The 18,391-nt window shown below is 51.3% G+C and overlaps 1 protein-coding gene and 1 non-coding gene across 2 annotated transcripts in view; one reads left to right on the forward strand and one right to left on the reverse strand.

The window, feature by feature from the left end:
- LOC107115541 overlaps nucleotides 1–18,391 on the reverse strand; it is a gene marked incomplete at its 3' end in the record, with an annotated part of 46,631 nt that overhangs the window by 23,134 nt on the left and 5,106 nt on the right. The window contains exons 2-5 of the mRNA XM_015417274.1: nucleotides 4,692–4,750; nucleotides 4,295–4,347; nucleotides 2,672–2,764; nucleotides 285–412 (exon numbers count right to left, since the gene is read on the reverse strand). Coding sequence (XP_015272760.1) covers nucleotides 285–412; nucleotides 2,672–2,764; nucleotides 4,295–4,347; nucleotides 4,692–4,750 — 333 coding nt within the window. The remainder of the gene's footprint in view (nucleotides 1–284; nucleotides 413–2,671; nucleotides 2,765–4,294; nucleotides 4,348–4,691; nucleotides 4,751–18,391) is intronic.
- On the forward strand, nucleotides 7,893–7,964 carry TRNAE-UUC. The gene has a single exon. It is a non-coding gene; the product is annotated as a tRNA-Glu (tRNA).

An 18,391-nucleotide genomic window follows, 5' to 3' on the forward strand; every position in this document is an offset into this window, starting at 1 on the left:
CTGCCCTGCCAGGAGCCTTACAATATGTGTGAAAGAGCCGCATGTGGCTCCCGATCTGCATTTTGGCCACCCCTGCTCTACAGGGTAGTTATGTCAGCTGTCACTTGATGGCTCTTTCCACCACCATGGCAATGCCATAAAGAACCTCAGAGAATTATGTGGAGCGCGGTGCTAAAGTTTGTCGGGGGCTATGTGAAGTGATTCAATACAGGGCTGCTTCTTATACAACCCAGAAGCTTGGCCGACGTCTTACATACCACCAGCTTGGCTCACAGCTTACGTACCACCACCTGAGCGTAGCAGCTGACCAAGGAGGCCCGGAACTCAAGGCTTCCCCAGACGTCCTGGAGGATGGTGTATCCACATTGTGCAGCCAGGGTCTGGTTTATGGGCCAAGACCTGCCAAACTTGTCTAGAAAGAAAGAGAATTAGGCCATTTTAGTAAAAGTGGGACTGCTCTACAGCACTGTCTTCCCTAGCCTGGTGAAACACTCCACAGAAAGACTGAATCGCAGCTACAAGCATGTTCCAGCAGGCACCCCAAGAACTCAGCTGACCCAGGGGGAAGACAGCCCCACCCCCCCAAAAAGGTGTTCCACACTTTTTTCTTGTTATTGTATGCAACCGTAACTTGTATGCAAGTTAGCCAGCCACTTTATTGATGGCAAATGGAGGGCGGGGGGAGAGACAGACTTCCTTCCAGGTAAATACGGTGGTGGCCAGTGTTCCCTCTAAGCTGAGTTAGCTCACAGTATTTTAGCCTCCAGCTCACACATTTTTGTCTTAGCTCAGGAAAGATGGCTCCAGAGCAAACTAAATCATGCAGTGGCCAAATCACCTGCTCACAACTTCAATGTCAGTAGCTCACAAAGTAGAATTTTTGCTCAGAGGGCTCCACAGCTTAGCGGGAACATTGGTGGTGGCAGAGCCAGTTTGGGGTTTCTGAGGTCTTATCCGTGGCGAAGTGCCGCTGATAAGGTTCTGCTTCCATTGTCAGAAGCACCGCCTCACGTTTTCAGGGCCTGACCACATACAGCACACTGCCTTGTGTACAGCCAACCGCTCTCCAGAGCAAGTCAGTTTTTGGAAGCCATACACGCTGAAGACGGCTTTGCATCTCTGAGCAAGATGTGGGCCTCAGCAAATGCCCCACCATATGGCCGACATCGTGCCAGTTTTATTATGTCACGTAGAATTTTGGGTGGCTGCAGAAGTCATTTAGCACTCGTAAAATTACTTTACCCCCCTTTATGTTAAGCAAGACAGGCAATGCAGAGATCTGGCTGCTCTCAATCTGGGAAGTATGGTTCATCCTCCATCACCCCTCAAGTAAAAGGAGAGTTGTATGTTGTATGGCGGGGGGCACCTTTTTGAGCCTGCAGGCCCCTCTGGAATTCTGGCACAGGGTGGTGGGCGCCACAGCCACAAAATGGGTGCGGCAGGAGGAGTCAGCCACAAAATGGCTGCCACAGCTTACCTAAAGTCATGCGGTAAAGATCCTTGTGCTGCAGTGGTGGCAGCTGCTGCCAAAGCAACATTTTCAAAAACCTACACAACAGCCCTGACCCAGATGGCCCAGGCAAGCCCTATTGCTTCAGATCTTGGAAGCTAAGTAGGGTTGACTGTGTTTAGACTTCCTTGGAATAGAACAGAGGCAGGCTTTATTCAGCCACCTCTCTGAATATCCTCCAGGCCCCCAGTAGGGGTCAGTCACCAGTAGGGTTGCCAAGTCTGGGTTGGAAAATACCTGGAGACTTTGGGGGTGGAGCCAGGAGAGGGCGGGGTTTGGGGAGGGGAGGGGCCTCACAGCATAGCACAATGCCATAGAGTCCACCCTTCAAAGCAGCCATTTTCTCCAGGGGAGCTGATCTCTGTCGGCTGGGGATCAGTGGTAAAAGCGGGAGATCTCCAGGCCCCACCTGGAGGCTGGCAACCCTAGTCACCAGAGGTCAATATGTCTTCCAGGTGTAGGCACACACACACACAGACACACACACAGGGCTATTTTTGGGCAGGAACGCACAGGAACGGAGTTCCGTCTGGCTTCAGAGTTGGCCACGCCCACTACAGCCAAAACCTCTGCATGTGCGTGGCTACAGAGAGAAGGCCTGGAGAGCGACCCCCCCAGTGACTCCGAGGCAGGCAGACCGGGGGGGGGCTGAAAGAATTTAAATCCCTCCCTGTGCCTTCCCTGGCCTGTCCAAGGGCCGGCTTGCCCAGGTTCCCTCAGCCATAGGGTGCCCTGGCAAGCCAAGGGAATGCCGTTTAAACTGCCTCCCTCCCCTTCAAGGGGGGGCTTACCCGGGCAAGCCAAGGGAAGGCGTGGGGGTGTGGTCTAATATGCTAATAAGCTGTGCTGTCAGGGGGTGTGGCCTATTGTGCCAATGAGTTCCTGCTGGGCTTTTTCTACAAAGAAAGCCCTGCGACACACACAACCCCCCTCCCCAAAGTCTACATAACCAATCATGTATCCCATGGCCCCTCAGAAGCTTTACTGGGCAAAAGCCCAATCCTTCTCCTCTCACTTTCTAAAACACTTGGCGGGCACCAGGCAAGGTGTTGACAGGCACCATGACGCCCACGGGCACCCTATCAGAGACCTCTCCCGTATAGGTCTACCATTTCATCCGTATCTGTGTCAGGAATGGGGGGTGGGAGCTCCAAGACTCACCGACAGCAGCAAAGCTGACATATTTGTTCTGGAAATAGCGTGGGTTCAACTTGAGCCGGGCCAGGCTACCCAGGCACTCTACAACGACACGATCTGGAAGACAGAGAGACGGGCAGGGAACTGACCCTCGACTCCCCCACCCGCTTCCATCCAAGATGCAAACCGCAGCCATGTAAGCAACAGCCAGCGTGACCAAGGCTAAGTAGCCATCCATCTCACGTGTAAGATGGAGGGGATTGTGCTAGGGCCTGACTGTTTTCCCAGTTCAGATCACCACCAGCCCCGTGGATTTGGGCCAGTCTAAGAACCACAGCAATGTAAGCAACAGCCAGCATGACCAAGGCTAAGTAGCCATCCATCTCATGTGTAAGATGGAGGGATTGTGCTAGGGCCTGACTGTTTTCCCAGTTCAAATCACCACCAGCCCCGTGGATTTGGGCCAGTCTAAATGAGAAGGGAGCACTCCCTGGAGAAGACCCTGATGCTGGGAAAGATTGAAGGTCAAAGAAGACGGGGACGGCAAAGGAGGAGATGGTTAGACAGTGTCATCGATGCAACGAACATGAAATTGAGCCAACTTCAGAGGTCAGCGGATGACAGGAGGGCCTGGTGGGAGCTTGTCCATGGGGTCGCGCAGGCCCGTAGCCCGCGTGGGGCCCATGGGGCCTGCCCCCCTGCCGGTTTTGCGGGCCCCCTTCCTCCCGATCCTCTTCTTGTCAGAACTCAAAAGCTAAGCAGGATCAGTCCCGGTTAGCAGTGGGATGGGAGATCCCCAAGGAAATCCATGGCCACTGCACCAGAGGTAGGCAATGGCAAACCGCCTCTACACATCTCTTGCCTTGAAAACCCTATGGCTGGGGTGTCAAACTCATAAGAACATAAGAGAAGCCAATGTTGGATCAGTCCAATGGCCCATCCAGTCCAACATTCTGTGTCACACAGTGGCCAGAAATACCAGGTGCCATCAGGAGGTCCAGCAGTGGGGCCAGGACACTAGAAGCCCTTCGCCTGTTTCCCCCCTCCTCAAGCACCAAGAATGCAGAGCATCACTTGCCCCAGACTGAGAGTCCCTATCTATACCTTGTGGCTAATAGCCACTGATGGACCTCTGCTCCATATGTTCACCCAGTTTATCCATAACTCATTTGTTAGGAGGGCCAGATCTGACCTAAATGAGACCTTGTCGGGCCGGGCCACGTGTGTCATAAAATGTAATGCCAGGTAAGGATACAAACACAAAGGAGTTTTTTTTAACTTAAAATAAAATCATGCTTAAAACATGAGCACTCTTGCAATATTTTGTTTATTTAACAGTGTCTGATAACAGACACCTCTGGCTCAGAATTATTGCATCAAAATGCCTGTGCTGTTGCAATCTTGAGTATGCTGTTCAGGTGTGTATCTGTAAGCTGCAAACCTACGATGACGGAGCAGCAGCAGAACTGGAAGCAGAAGCAGAAGATAGCCAGTTCCACTGAGGGCCTGACAGAAGCCTGCTGGGGGCCTGACCCAGCCCCCGGGCCGCATGTTTGACACCCCTGCCCTAAGGGGTCACCATAAATCAGCTTCGTCTTGACGGCACTTTCCCTAAGTGCCCAAATGCACAATGTTCAGCAACCAAACCTCGCAGGTGCTTTTCATAAGCTAAAAAACGCACCAGGAAGAATATGGATCTGCTGCAGTCCCGGGGAAGGGGGTTTAAGATACACTATTAAGGATGCTGCTTTAAGTCCTGGCAGAAGGGGAATCCCGTGTTGTGTATCTTGGGGGACGCGGCTTAGAAGCAGCCCAGGTAGATTCTTCGATGAGGAAAGCGGGGAAGAGCCATCCCACTGATCTTAGTGCCTCTGAACATGAAGGCTCCCCTCAGCCACCATGGCCAGTAGCCACTGATAGACTTATCCTCCATGAAGCCATCGAACCCCCCCTTTAAAGCTGTTTATTCCTGTAATCACCACTACGCCCTCTGGCAGCGAATTCCACCGACATCCGTTCCAACACACACATTCCACAAGCGTACCTGTGGCAGGAGCTGACTGAGGCAAGCTTCCAGGGGCCAGAAGGCAGAAAAGGAACAAGCTGGAAAAGACAAGAGTTAGAAGGGGAATTAGGACAGTGGGTTATGGTTGCCAAGTGCCAACTCCAGGTTGCGGAATTCCTGGAGATCTGCAGGCAGAGCCCAGGGAGAGCCAAGTCTGGGGAGTAGAGAAAGCTCAGTGAGATGGTGCCATAGAGTCCACCCCCCCACAAGCAGCCATTTTCCGTGGGAACTTCCTCTGTAGCCTGGAAAGCCATTGTCATTCAGGGAGAACTCCAGCCCTTGCCTGGAGACTGCCAGCCCTGCAATGGGTAGAACCAGGGCAGGACTGGGTAAAAAAGAACTGAGGAGTCCAGATCCCTTAACCCCTTCCTTTCTAGTCCACTAGAAAAGGTTCAGCTAACCAATATACCCAGAGAGGTCCCAGGTATCTCACCAGTCATTTACATACTAAGGAAAGGTGGAATGCATCTGCCTACAAGCCAGGGTGGTGTACTGGTTAGAGTGTTGGACTAGGACCAGGCAGACTGTTGGGTATTACAAGTTGAAAACAGTATATCTGGGGTTAAATGTTTGTTTATGTTACTCACAGGAAGTCACATGTTTCTCATGTAACCAATGTTCTTTAGATGTGGAAAGCCCGGGAATTTTCTCCCTGATCTAGGGATTTGATTGGGACTAAAGTGTATTACCATTTTATGGCTTCTCTTCCCGTCTTTGTGTGTTCTGAAGACGAAGAAGAAGAGCAGCCATAATTTCTCTCTTTTAGTTTTGTCTTTGTAGTGTAAGGAGGTAGCCGATTATGCTCTTTTGTTATTTTCATCCCAGTTACCCTTCCCATGCTAGAATTTAGTAAAAACTTTATATTTTAATCACACATGGACTCTCAGTCTGAATTATTTTACTCAGGCTCTGCTGGGCTATATTATCTCTGCCAAATACCATTTTTTCAATATCTCACTATCACCCAACAGAGACCCAGGTTCAAATCCCCATTCTGCTTGCTGGGCGACCTTGGGCCCACTCACTCTTGACCTAGCCTACCTCACAGGGTTGTTGCAAGGATACTATGGAGAAGAGGAAAGTGATTTCAGCTGCTTTGGGTTACCATGGGGGGGGAGGTAGCATGATGCCAATTAAACAAAGCAATAAACAAAATTAAGCCAATAGCCCCTTCTAGGGATACCAGCCTCCAGGTGGGACCTGGGGATTCCCCCAGAATTACAACTCGTCTCCACAAGAACATAAGAGAAGCCAGTGTTAGGTCAGGCCAATCCAGTCCAGCACTCTGGGTCACACAGTGGCCAAAAATACCAGGTGCCCTGAGGAGGTCCAGCAGTGGGGCCAGGACACTAGACGCCCTCCCACTGTTGCCCGTAAACACCAAGAATGCAGAGCATCACCTGCCCCAGCCTGTGAGTTCCTATCTATACCTTGTGGCTAACAGCCACTGATGGACCTCTGCTCCATATGCTTATCTAATTCCTTCTTGAAGCTGTCCATGCTTGTAGCTGCTGCCACCTCCTGTGGCAGTGAATCCCATGTGTTAATCACTCTTTGGGTGAAGAAGGACTTCCTTTTATCCATTCTAACCTGATTGCTCAGCAATTTCATGGAGTGCCCACGAGTTCTTGTATCGTGAGAAAGGGAGAAGAGTGCCTCTTTCTCGACCTGCTCTATCCCATGCATAATCTTATAAACCTCAGTCATGTCACCCCTCAGTTGTCCTTTCTCCAAACTAAAGAGCCCCAAACGCCTTAACCTTTCTTCATAGGGAAAGTCTTCCAACCCTTTTATCATTCGAGTTGCCCTTTTCTGCACTTTTTCTAGAATGTCCTTTTTGAGGTGTGGTGACCAGAACTGTACACAGTACTCCACTTATTTATACAGGGGAACTAGGATACTGGCTGGTTTGGTTTCAATCCCCTCCCTAACAATCCCCAGCATAGCATTGACTACAAAGGTAAATTCCACTGGAGAGAATGGATGTTTTGGAGAATGGAAAATAGGGCATTGTATCCCCGCTGAGGTCCCTGTCCTCCCCAGGCTCCATCCCCAAATCTCCTGGAGTTTCCCAACCTGGAGCTGGCAACCTTCCCACCCTCCCCTGCCAGTGGCCAGGTGGGACCGGGCAACCCTCACCCCTTTATGGGTGCAGCCAGGTTGATGTGGAGCCATTCCCAATTCCCCTACCAGCCCCAAAAGAGGCGCCCCTCCACACCAGTTTTGCCCTTTCTACCCCCATCCCTCAAGAAACCACGAGGCAGAACGCGCCCCCCCCCCAATTGCATTAGACGCACAGGTGCAAGGAAGCACCATCTGCAGAAGAACCAGCTGAAACTCACCTAGCTGCAAGCCGCCACCCCATTTTGACTAGAAGAGCAACAGAACCGAAGAAGATCTTAAGCGCGCAGGGGAGCCGGGCCGCCCTTAAAACGGGTCAGCCTTTAATCCTCCCAGGTGCGAACGATTAACCCCCCCCACACACACACACACACACACAAGCCAGGAACTAACCCACCCCTCCCGCGAGGAACAGGAGGAGTCCCCGGTGGGGATCCATTAAAGCTGCAGCTCTAAAGCCGACTGAGCTAGGAAGAAGATCTTCCCCGCTCTGGATTCCGAGCAAAGCCGCGTGTAGGATCGGGCTGCGCCCGGGGCATGAAAAGTTTAATGTGTCAGGGTCTCTTAGGGTGAGGAGGAACGTTCCCCATCCCGAACCGAGCTAAGCCCTGGGACAAAGTTGGAGCCCAGGGGCACCTTTAAGACCGACAACGCTTAATTCTGAAGGTAAACTGGGGATCTGAAGAAGTGGGCATGCGCAGGAAAGTTTAGCCCCAGAACTGAACTGTGTTGGGCTTAAAGGTGCCCACTGGACTTGGGTTCTGTTGCTTCAGACCAACAGGGCTACCCGCCTGAACCAAACTAAACACTCTTTACACGAAAGTTAGTGCTACAGTAATCTGTCAGACTGACTTCCAAGTAAGCATGGTTTGTTTAGGATCCGAAAGACAATAGTCCAAATTCACGCTGATTTTGCTTTCAAATAAACTGGGACCACCCCTCCATTTAGTATGAAACTAATGGTGTACTTCCATTTCCCTACGCTAGGCGGCAGCCAGAAACTGTCGCGTACCGTCTCTTGTCTTGACCCTAGTGGCGAAGGCTGAGCAAGCATGACTTTCCCATATGGTCTAGCGGTTAGGATTCCTGGTTTTCACCCAGGCGGCCCGGGTTCGACTCCCGGTATGGGAAGGAATAACCTTTTTATTTCTTTATTTACTTTTTTTACTCATCCCGTCTGTTTCTCAGAACTGGGGAGCTTGGTAAAGCATCTTGTGTGAATGCAATAAGAAAGGACGGCTCCGCAGTGTTTCCTTTAAAAATATATTGCATGCAAAAGCTGCATTTTGCCATACATTGCGCTTGCCTTCTGTCTCCATATTTTGTTTCAACAAACCATTCAAAAATTGATTCCGGCGGCTAGCCGTGTCGGTCTGAAGCAAGAGAACAAAGTTTGAGACCAGCGGCTCTTTTAGGACCAACAAAGTTTAATTCTGGGTACAAGCTCTCAATGTGCATGCCCCCTGCTTCAGATACCTGGATATTAAACATTAATTGATATTATGCTGTCGAAGGTTTTCACGGCTGGAGTTCATGAGCTGCTGCAGAATTTCCGGGTTGTCTGGCCGTGGTCTTGGCACTGTAGGACCTGACGTTTCGCCAGTAGCTGTGACTGGCATCCGCAGTGGTATAACACAGAAAGATGGGAGTACTCTCTGTGTCAAGGTGTGAAGAAGAAAAATGGTAGGCAGGTACTCAGGAAGGTGGGGTAATTAATATGAATTAAGAATATTAAAAATATCCTTCAGATATCTGAGGAAGTGGGCATGCACAGGTAAGCTGATACCCAGAATTAAACTTTGTTGGTCTTAAAGGTGCCGCTGGACCCAAACTTTGTTCCATTAGAAAAATGTTTCCACATAGGTCAATCTTCCTGTGACACCTTAAAGACAAATCAATTTTATAGGCTAGTAGAACAGCAGCAGTGGAAGCAAACATGGCCATCTTCCTTCCTGAACAACAGTTCTAATGAATCAGGGTTCCCAGATGTACTCTTTTTAGAGGACAGGTCCTCTTTTTTGTGTGTGTCCGTCCACTTTTGGGCTCTTTAAAAAAAAAAAAGGATAAAAATGCCCACTTTCTGGGTTGGAAGGTTAGGAATGTTCCTAATTAGTAGCAATGATCACAGCTTAAAGAGCAGGGGTGCTTAAAATGAGATTTGTCACAGTCTGAAGTAGTTAATCGGGAAATAGCTCCCCTTTTTTTGCTTTTCGAAATAGGGTCCCCTTAGATGAACTCGAATCCTTCTGCAATGTCCTTAAGCTGATTTGGTTGATCCTAACAGAAGGTGTTCACACTTTGTTCTTGTTTTCGGGTTTTCCATGGAGCAATCTTGCTTTGACCCAGCCTGAATGGCACAGGCAAACCTGTTCTTGTTGGATTTCAGGAAGCTAAGCAGGGTTGGCTCTGGTTAGTACTTGGATGGGAGTCCACCTAGGAAGTCCAGGGTTGCCGTGCAGAGGCAGGCGATGGCAAACCACCTCTGTTCATCTCTTGCCTTGAAAACCCTATGGGAGTTGCCAGTGAGCTGAGACCTGATGGTACCTTCCACCACCACCAATATAGCTGGACAATTTAATTGTATAGGTAAGGGACACCCTGTCCTGCTATAAAAATAGAGGAAAGATCAGACCCTAACTTTTGTGGGGGAGGCATTCTGGCACCTTAATGGCTCTTGAGATGGTCTCTGGCTGGGAAGTTCGTGCTTCATCTGCCCGGCAGAACTTGGGGCCCACTGAATCGAACACGGTGCGTGTTTATGGACAAGTAATAGAAATAGGAGGTTGCTGCTAGAGGACTGTCCTGGCATGGAAGGAGAACTGAACTATTGTCCCTGAATGTATTTTTTTCTTTCTTTAAATAATAAAATGTAGAGACATCATCCTGCCAACAAAAGTCCGCATGGTCAAAGCAATGGTATTCCCAGTAGTCATGTATGGCTGTGAGAGTTGGACCATAAGGAAGGCCGAGCGCCGAAGAATAGATGCTTTTGAGTTACGGTGCTGGAGAAGACTCCTGAGAGTCCCTTGGACTGCAAGGAGATCAAATCAGTCAATCCTAAAAGAAATCAACCCTGACTGTTCCCTGGAAGGCCAGATAATGAAACTGAAGCTCAAAGACTTTGGCCACCCAATGAGAAGGGAGTACTCCCTGGAGAAGACCCTGATGCTGGGAAAGACTGAAGGTCAAAGAAGAAGGGGACGGCAAAGGGTGAGATGGTTAGACAGTGTTATCGATGCAGCAAACATGAAATTGAGCAAACTCTGGAGCACAAGGGAAGACAGGAGGGCCTGGCGTGACCTGGTCCATGGGGTCGCAAAGAGTCGGACTCGACTGTGCGACTGAACAACAACAACAACCCTGAATGTATTTCTTTATTTAAATATTTCTATACCACTTTCCCTTTCCAGAGCAGCCTCAAGAGCCTGACTAACCTGGTCTTATTAGCTAAGCAGGGCCGGCCCTAATTAATACCTGGATGGGAGGCCACCCAGACCCAGGCCCATAGCCACCGTGGGGGCATATCGGGGCCTGGCCCCCTGACTTACTGCCAATGCCCCCTTGAATTCCCATCCAGCCCCCCGACTTCCAAATTTTTATTTTATTTGTGGCATTCCCTTGGGGGTGTGTGCAGGGTGCCCCCCGACTTTAAAAAAATTCCCCAATTAAAAAATTCTGGCTACAGGACTGCCCAGACCTCTGGCAAACAGACAAGCCTTGTGGCACCCCCCCCAAGAGATCTCCACTCTGCCCTGGAAGCTTGCCAATCACATACACTTAGCCTAGCCTACCTCACAGGGTTGTTGTGAGGGTAAAACGGAGACAGGAAGAGCCCTGGAAGCCGCTTGGGGAGAAAAGTGGGTTATAAATGCAGTACATAAATATGATGAAGAAATTGCAGCGTGATAGATTTCACAGTTGTGCTGTTGGCCTGGAGCTCCAGGAATTCCAATCGCTCCCTCGGCGACAGAGGATCAGTTCCCCTGGAGGAAATGGCTGCTTTGGAGGGTGGACTCCATGGCATTGTACCCTGCTGAATCCCCCCCCCAATCCTGCCTTCCCCAGGCTCCACACCCCAAATCTCCAGGAATGTCCTAACCCGGAGTTGGCAAACCTGTGGGCCAGTTGTCAAAATCTGATAAATGACATTCCACAGGTGTTGGATTCCTTTTGGCTGGGTGCAGTACTTTGGGGTCCCAACTCCAGATTCACAAATACCTAGCGGTTTGAGGGTGGAACCAAGGAGAGCAGGGTGCAGGGAGGTAATACAATACGATACGATAGAAGAATTCATGGGCACTCAGCAAAATTGATGAACGGGAGGCTTAGAACAGATCAAAGGAAGTACTTCTTCACTCAAAGAGTCATTAACACGTGGAATTCACTGTTGCAGGAAGTGGTGGCAGCTACAAGCACAGACAGCTTCAAGAGGGGACTGGATAAACATATGGAGCAAAGGTCCATCAGTGGCTATTAGCCACAAGGTATAGCTGGAACACTCTGTCTGGGGCAGTGATGCTCTGTATTCTTGGTGCTTGGGGAGCAAGAGTGGGAGGGCTTCTAAAATTCTGGCCCTCCTGATGGCACCTGGGTTTTGGCCACTGTGTGATACAGAGTGTTGGACTGGCCTGATCCAACATGGCTTCTCTTATGCTCTTATGCAGAGATGCTCTGTATTCTTGGTCCTTTGAGGGGAGGGCAACAGTGGGAGGGCTTCTGGAATTCTTGCCCCTTAGGTGGCCCTCCTGATGGCACCTGGTTTTTGGCCACTGCGTGACAGAGTGTTGGACTGGATGGGCCACTGGCCTAACCCAACAGGGCTTCTGGTTCGTTCTTACGAGGCGAGGGACTTCGGTAGGGTGTAATGCCACGCAGTCCAGCTCCCAAAACAGCCATTTTCTCCAGGAGCAGATGAACGTTTTAAATAAACAAGCAAGTCTGGCAAGCAGCTGTAATTTCAGGAGGTTCCCAGCCCCCCCCGGGAGGCTGGCAACCCGCGCGGCGCTGTGACTCAGAGCGTCAAATCCAGCCGCGGCTCCCGTCCCTTCGGTCCAAGGCTTCGCCACCGCCCCCTAGTGGCTGATCGATACTCCTCGAGCGCGGCTGAGTCGGCAATGCACGCGCAGCCCCGCTTCCCGTTGCCAACCCTTTGAGGAATCCATTTATGTCAACCGCATGCGGCGATCAAAGCCTCTCGGGAGCTCGGCTGGGGCGTCCGGCTCGTTATTTTCGCCTCCTGTTAAATATTCAGCGGGCTAAGTAGGTCAGAGCCGAGCCCACTGGGCAGGAAGCGCCCCGGTGGGAAAGCGGCGCTTAATTAGGCCTGGGAAAGCGGCTTCCCTCCCACCCGCCTTGAAAACTTTCAAGGTCACCCAGTGGCCAGGAGAGGATGCTCCGCTCGCCGCATCGTCCAGCTCGCTTCCCTTAGGCGGAGACGCCGGGGCCTCCGGAGCTGGGCACAGCCATAACCTGCTCCTGAACGCGGCATGGGACTGGGTTGCCAGCTGGCCAGGAGAAAAGTGTCCTGCCCCTTTAATAGAGGCCGAAGGCGTGGAAATGGGCAGCTGAAGGTTTTCATGCGGTGGAGGTCGATCACAGCACCTGGTCCCACTAAGCCTCCATTAAAGGGGCAAGGCGTTGTTCTCCATTCTGGTTGGCAACCCCCTCTACGGACACTGCTGCTATTGGGAGTGCGGACTCTTAGCTGGGAAAACCGGGTTTGACTCCCCACTCCTCCACATGTAGCTGCTGGTGTGACTTTGGGTCAGTCGCAAGTTCTCTCAGAGCTGTTCTCTCAAGGGCAGTCCTCGAGAGAGCTCTCTCAGCCCCACCGACCTCACAGGGTGTCTGTTGTGGGGAGGAGAAAGGAAACGAGTTTGTAAGCCGCTCTGAGACTCCTGCGGGTAGTGAAGGGCTGGGTATAAATCCAATCTCCTTCTCCTCCTCCTTGCATAGGGGCAAGCAGAAAGCTGGCGAATGTGTTTTCCTTGAGCGTCCCCCCCCCCCGTCTGTTGCTTGTCTGCCTTTCCCTCATCCCTCCTCTACTATGCCTGTCTTACTCTGGAAATAATATTTAAACCAAACTATTTTTTTTAAAATTCATTTATACCCCACCTGCGGTGGCTCAAGTGGTTAAGACGCTGAACTGCAGGCTGTGGAAGGTCAGCAGTTCGAGACCCGAGTTGCCGCATGACACTCCCGTCTCTAGTTCCAGCTCCTGTCAACCTAGTAGTTCGAAAGCAAGAAATTGCAAGTAGATAAATAGGGACCACTTCGGTGGGAAGATAACAGCGTTCCCTGCGCCTTGGTGTTTAGTCATGCCGGTCACATGACCACGGAAACGTCTTCGGACAGCGCTGGCTCTTCGGCTTTGAAACGAAGATGAGCACCGCAACCCTAGAGTCGGACTTGACCGGCTTTCGAGCAAGGGAACCTTTACCTTTACCTTTCTCTCCAATAGGGACATGAAGCGGCTTACATTGGTCTCCTGCCCTCCATTTTATCCTCAAAGCAACCTTGTGAGGTAAGTCAGTCTGAGAGAATGTGACTGGGCCAAGGTCACTGAGAGAGCTTCCATGGTGGGGATTCGAACCTGGGTCTCCCAGATACTAGTCCAACCATCTTAACCGCTATACCACAAAAGAAACGTATGGCAGCGTGATGCCTGTTAAGTCTATCAGTGTAACGCGTTTTTTTCCCCACCCATCCTGTGGCGAACTTTAGGGCGGCATACACGTTTTCCCTTTCCTCATTTTATCCTCACAAGGCCAGGGGTCATTTCCTGCAGGAGTGCACAGGAGCGGAGCTCTGGCAGTAAGGAGCTCAGGGGGTGGGCACATGCAACAAGCCCCGCCCCCTGCTCCCAGCAGCCCTCAGTTGGGCCATGAGGAACAAGAAGCAGCCAGGTAAGTTGCAGAGCCCCCCCCCACACCTTCAGGTACAAGCCCTCCCTCCTCTGTGAGGGCGGATCTGCATGTTCCTGCCCCCCAACAGCTAGCAATCCAGACAACACTTCTGGTGATGTCAGGGGGTGTGGCACATGCAAACAAGTTATGCTAATGAGTTATGCTAATGAGCGCCTGCACCTCTCTTTCTACAAAATGACCCCTGACAAGGACTATGAGGTAGTCTAAGCGGACAGAGAGAGAGAGAGAGAGAGAGACTGACTGACTGACTGACTGAGTCACTGTTTGGTCCAGGGTTGCCCAACATGCCTCATGGCAGTGTGGGGATCTGAATCCAGGCTTCTGATATCCTAGTCACTCTAAGCACTAAACTGCACTGATGCAGAGTTATTATTCTGGGTCCTCTAACCCATTTATGTGTGAGGACTGGAATCAATGCTTCCCTCTCAGCTGTGGAGTCTTGTGAGCAAAAATTCTACTTTGTGAGCTGCTGGCATTAAAGTGGTGAGTGAGCGATTTGGCTGCTGCATCAGTCAGTTTGCTCTGGAGCCATCCCTCCCTGAGCGAAGACAAAAATGTGTGAGCCGGAGGCTAAAAAACCGTGAGCTATCTCACACTAACTCAGCTTAGAGGGAACACTGACTGGAATTCATAGCTCCAAGCCTGCAGTCCAAGTCGAGTCCATTTAGCTTTCTGAGTACACGTGCCAAGAATTAGACTGCATGTTTCTACACTATGGTTGCCAACTTTTTTATCAGCCTATGTTCCTGTGCAGCTTGCACTGCTTTCTCATGGCACTCAGTGCTTATCTCTATAACATGAAAAACATCTCCTTCTGATCTGGGCACATCCGGCTGTTGCTAAAGTTACTGTGGTGTAGTAGCTAAGAGTTCTGGACTGGACTAGTAATCTAAGAGACCTGGATTTGAATCCCCACGTTGCCATGGAACCTTGGGCCAGTCACACTCTCACGCTAACCTACCTTACAGGGTTGTTATTTATTTATTTATTTAATTTCATTTATACCCCGCCCTCCCTGCATGCGGGCTCAGGGCGGCTTACAACAATATGGCACTCAGTGCAGTAAAAGAAGAAGAAGAAGAGATTGGATTTATACCCCGCCCTTCACTCGGAGTCTCAGAGCGGCTTACAAACTCCTTTCCCTTCCCCTCCCCACAACAGACACCCTGTGAGGTGGGTGGGGCTGAGAGAACTCTGACACAAACTGCTCTTTTTCAAGGACAGCTGTGCCAGAGCTTGTGACTGACCCAAGGTCACATCAGCAGGTGCAAGTGGAGGAGTGGGGAATCAAACCCGGTTCTCCCAGATTAGAGTCCGCGCACTTAACCACTTAACCACTACACCAAACTGGCTACACCAAACACAATAAGACGATTTCAAACAATTTAGTACAACGGGCAATGCCCAGCATCCTGTGTGACTAAAACCCTCTCTTCATATTGCACATGCCCTTACATCCAGAAAGAGGTTACTGTGGCCCCCGATGTTCAGTTGGCCACTCAGCCTCCAGTGGTGCTGCTATACAGGCCCCTGTTAGTGGTAGTGGTGACGGCGGCGGCTCCTATTCGAAAGCCTGGCGGAAGAGCTCCGTCTTGCAGGCCCTGCGGAACTGCAACAGGTCCCGCAGGGCCCTGATCTCCTCTGGGAGCTCATTCCACCAGATAGGAGCCGCCACCGAAAAGGACCTGGCCCTTGTGGCAGCAAGCCTGGCCTCTCTAGGGCCCGGGGTCGCAAGGCGATGTTGCGACCCCGACCGAAGTGCTCTTTGGGACCTGTGTGGGGCAAGGCGGTCCCTCAGGTATGCTGGACCTTGGCCATGTAGGGCTTTAAAGGTAAGCACCAGCACTTTGAAGCGAATCCGGAATACGGTATGTTGTGAGGAGGATAAAACTTAGGAGAGGAGAATGATGTAAGCGGCATTGGGTGCCTCTTGAGGAGAAAGGTGGGGTATAAACGAATGAATTTTTAAGGCACAAGAGCATGCCAGGCCAACTTTTTAGGGTCAGTTGGCCGCCCTATTCCGCTCCCATCCCCCAGTGACCGGCCCATCCCCCTTCATTTAAATTCAGAGATGCTGGCACTTTTCTCCCTGCGGTTTCTTGGCATGCGCTCACGGTCAGATCTCCGCCACCCCATAATTTCGTGGCAGCGCTAGTGCTTGTTAGGGTGATGGGCATAACCCTGACAGCCCGACGCTTGAGTTCACCTAACAGAATCTGACAGGGGAATGTCCGAGCTGGCAGCCGCAAGGGGAACACAATTCTCCGGCTGCTCCAGGCAGGAAAGCAGACAGAAAAGTCAGATTGTTGTTTAATTGGATGAGGCGAGGGGGCGTGCGGATGCGAGCGAAGACCGCCTTTGCTCACAACCCCGGTTTTTCGGGCCTGGGAACAGAATGTTCAGCGGAACGGGATTTCAGGCCTTTTCAGCTCCATTGTCAGGGACTGGTAAACACGATGTGGGACCCTCTTTCTCCAAGATGTGTCAGGTCTAGGCCAGCCTGAATAACTTGTTTTGGGGAGGTGAGGAGGTTAGTTAGTGGTATCTGGTTGCCCCCCCCCCCAATAGTCCTGTTCAGACACGGTGGGAAACTGAAGGGGACTGTGTCCGTTTCCTTGTTAGATGTTCCCTGTCCCAAATCCCTGCTTTGTCGCTTCGACTACCCTTTCCTAGGAATTTGGCAGGCAGGCTATAAAGGCAATGCTGTCCCAAGCAGAGTTATCCTAGGGGGGGTAGGATTGCCAGATCTAGGTTGGGAAACTCCTGGCAATTTGGGGGTGGACCCTGGAGAGGACGGGAACCTCAGTGGGGTACGAGCCACAGAGTCCAACCTCACCCCCAAGCATCCATTTTCTCCAGGGGAACTGGTCTTTGGAGATGAGCTGTAATTCTGGGGCGGGGGGGGGGGAGAACACAAAATCCCCAGGCCCCACCAGGTACGGTTGCCAACTTCCAGGTGGTGGCTGCAGATCTCCTGGTATTACAACTAATCTCCAGGTGACAGAGACGGGCCTGTGGCTACAGTGGGGCATCTTGGGGCCTAGCCCCCTGACTTCCTGGCAAGCCCCCCCGACTTCCCATCCAGCCCAGGGCCCCCAAACGGTGGCAGATGCTGGGAAGGAGCCAGGTGTTCCTTTAATTTGATTAGCCAGTGCCCCCTAAGAAATGTAAATGCCCTCTGACTTAAAAAAATGCTGGCTACGGTCCTGGACAGAGATCAGTTCCCCTGGAGAAAATGGCTGCTTTGGAAGGTGGGCCCTATGGCATTAAGGCCCATTTACACGCCTCCCCTCCCCAAACCCCGCCTTCCTCAGCCTTCACCTTCTGTTTCCCAACCTAGAGCTTCCAACCTTATACCCTCTCCCAGCTCCAGTAAAGCCAACAGGGTTATATCTTGGGGAGTTGTCAATGTGTTGATGTTCTTGTATTGTAATATACAGTTACTTTAGCAAGATCTTTGAAGGAACAAGCCTTTCTTTTAGATCGACGTTTCATTTGTTATATTGGTTGCTGGCTGGGGCTGATTACGGCCTAGCTAGCTGGGCCCGGATTAGGCCTTGCCTATGTTCTAAGGACATTCTGTTCTGTTTTGGTACCGGCTGTCTGTTGTGGATTTGTTATGAATGGTGTAACTCCCTCATGGAAGCTTCGCTGGATGACCTTGGGCCCCCTCACGCACTTTCAGCCCAGCTTACCTCACGGGGCTCCACTTGGGAGGACAAAATGGAGGCAAGGAGAACTATGTTGCCACCTGCTTTGGCTTCCCGTTGGGGAGAAAAGAGGAGAATAAATATCTTAAATACATAATGACTTGGCTTTCTGCCTGAACATTTCCCATTCTTCCGTGCAGATAAGAACATAAGAGAAGCCATGTTGGATCAGGCCAGTGGCCTATCCAGTCCAACTCTCTGTGTCACACAGTGGCTCAAACCCAGATGCCATCAGGAGGGTCATCAGTGTGGCCAGAACTCCAGAAGCCCCCCCCCACTGTTGCCCCCCAAGCACCAAGAGTACAGAGCATCACTGCCCCAGACATAAGAACATAAAAAAGCCATGTTGGATCAGACCAGTGGCCCATCCAGTCCAACACAATGTGTCCCACAGTGGCCAAAACCCATGTGCCATCAGGAGGTCCACCAGTGGGGCCAAAACTCCAGAAGCCCTCCCACTGTTGCCCCCCCAAGCACCAAGGATACAGAGCATCACTGCCCCAGACATAAGAGAAGCCATGTTGGATCAAGCCAGTGGCCCATCCAGTCCAATACAATGTGTCCCACAGTGGCCAAAACCCATGTGCCATCAGGAGGTCCACCCGTGGGGCCAGAACTCCAGAAGCCCTCCCACTGTTGCCCCCCAAGAACCAAGAGTACAGAGCATCACTGCCCCAGACATAAGAACATAAGAAAAGCCATGTTGGATCAGGCCAGTGGCCCATCCAGTCCAACACTCTGTGTTACATAGCGGCCAAAACCCAGGTGCCATCAGGAGGTCCACCAGTGGGGCCAGAACTCCAGAAGCCCTACCACTGTTGCCCCCCAAGCACCAAGAGTACAGAGCATCACTGCCCCGGACATAAGAACATAAGAAAAGCCATGTTGGATCAGGCCAGTGGCCCATCCAGTCCAACACTCT

This window comes from Gekko japonicus, unplaced genomic scaffold (assembly GCF_001447785.1).
Source record: "Gekko japonicus isolate JY-2015 unplaced genomic scaffold, Gekko_japonicus_V1.1 scaffold1748, whole genome shotgun sequence".
Classification (NCBI taxonomy): domain Eukaryota; kingdom Metazoa; phylum Chordata; class Lepidosauria; order Squamata; family Gekkonidae; genus Gekko; species Gekko japonicus.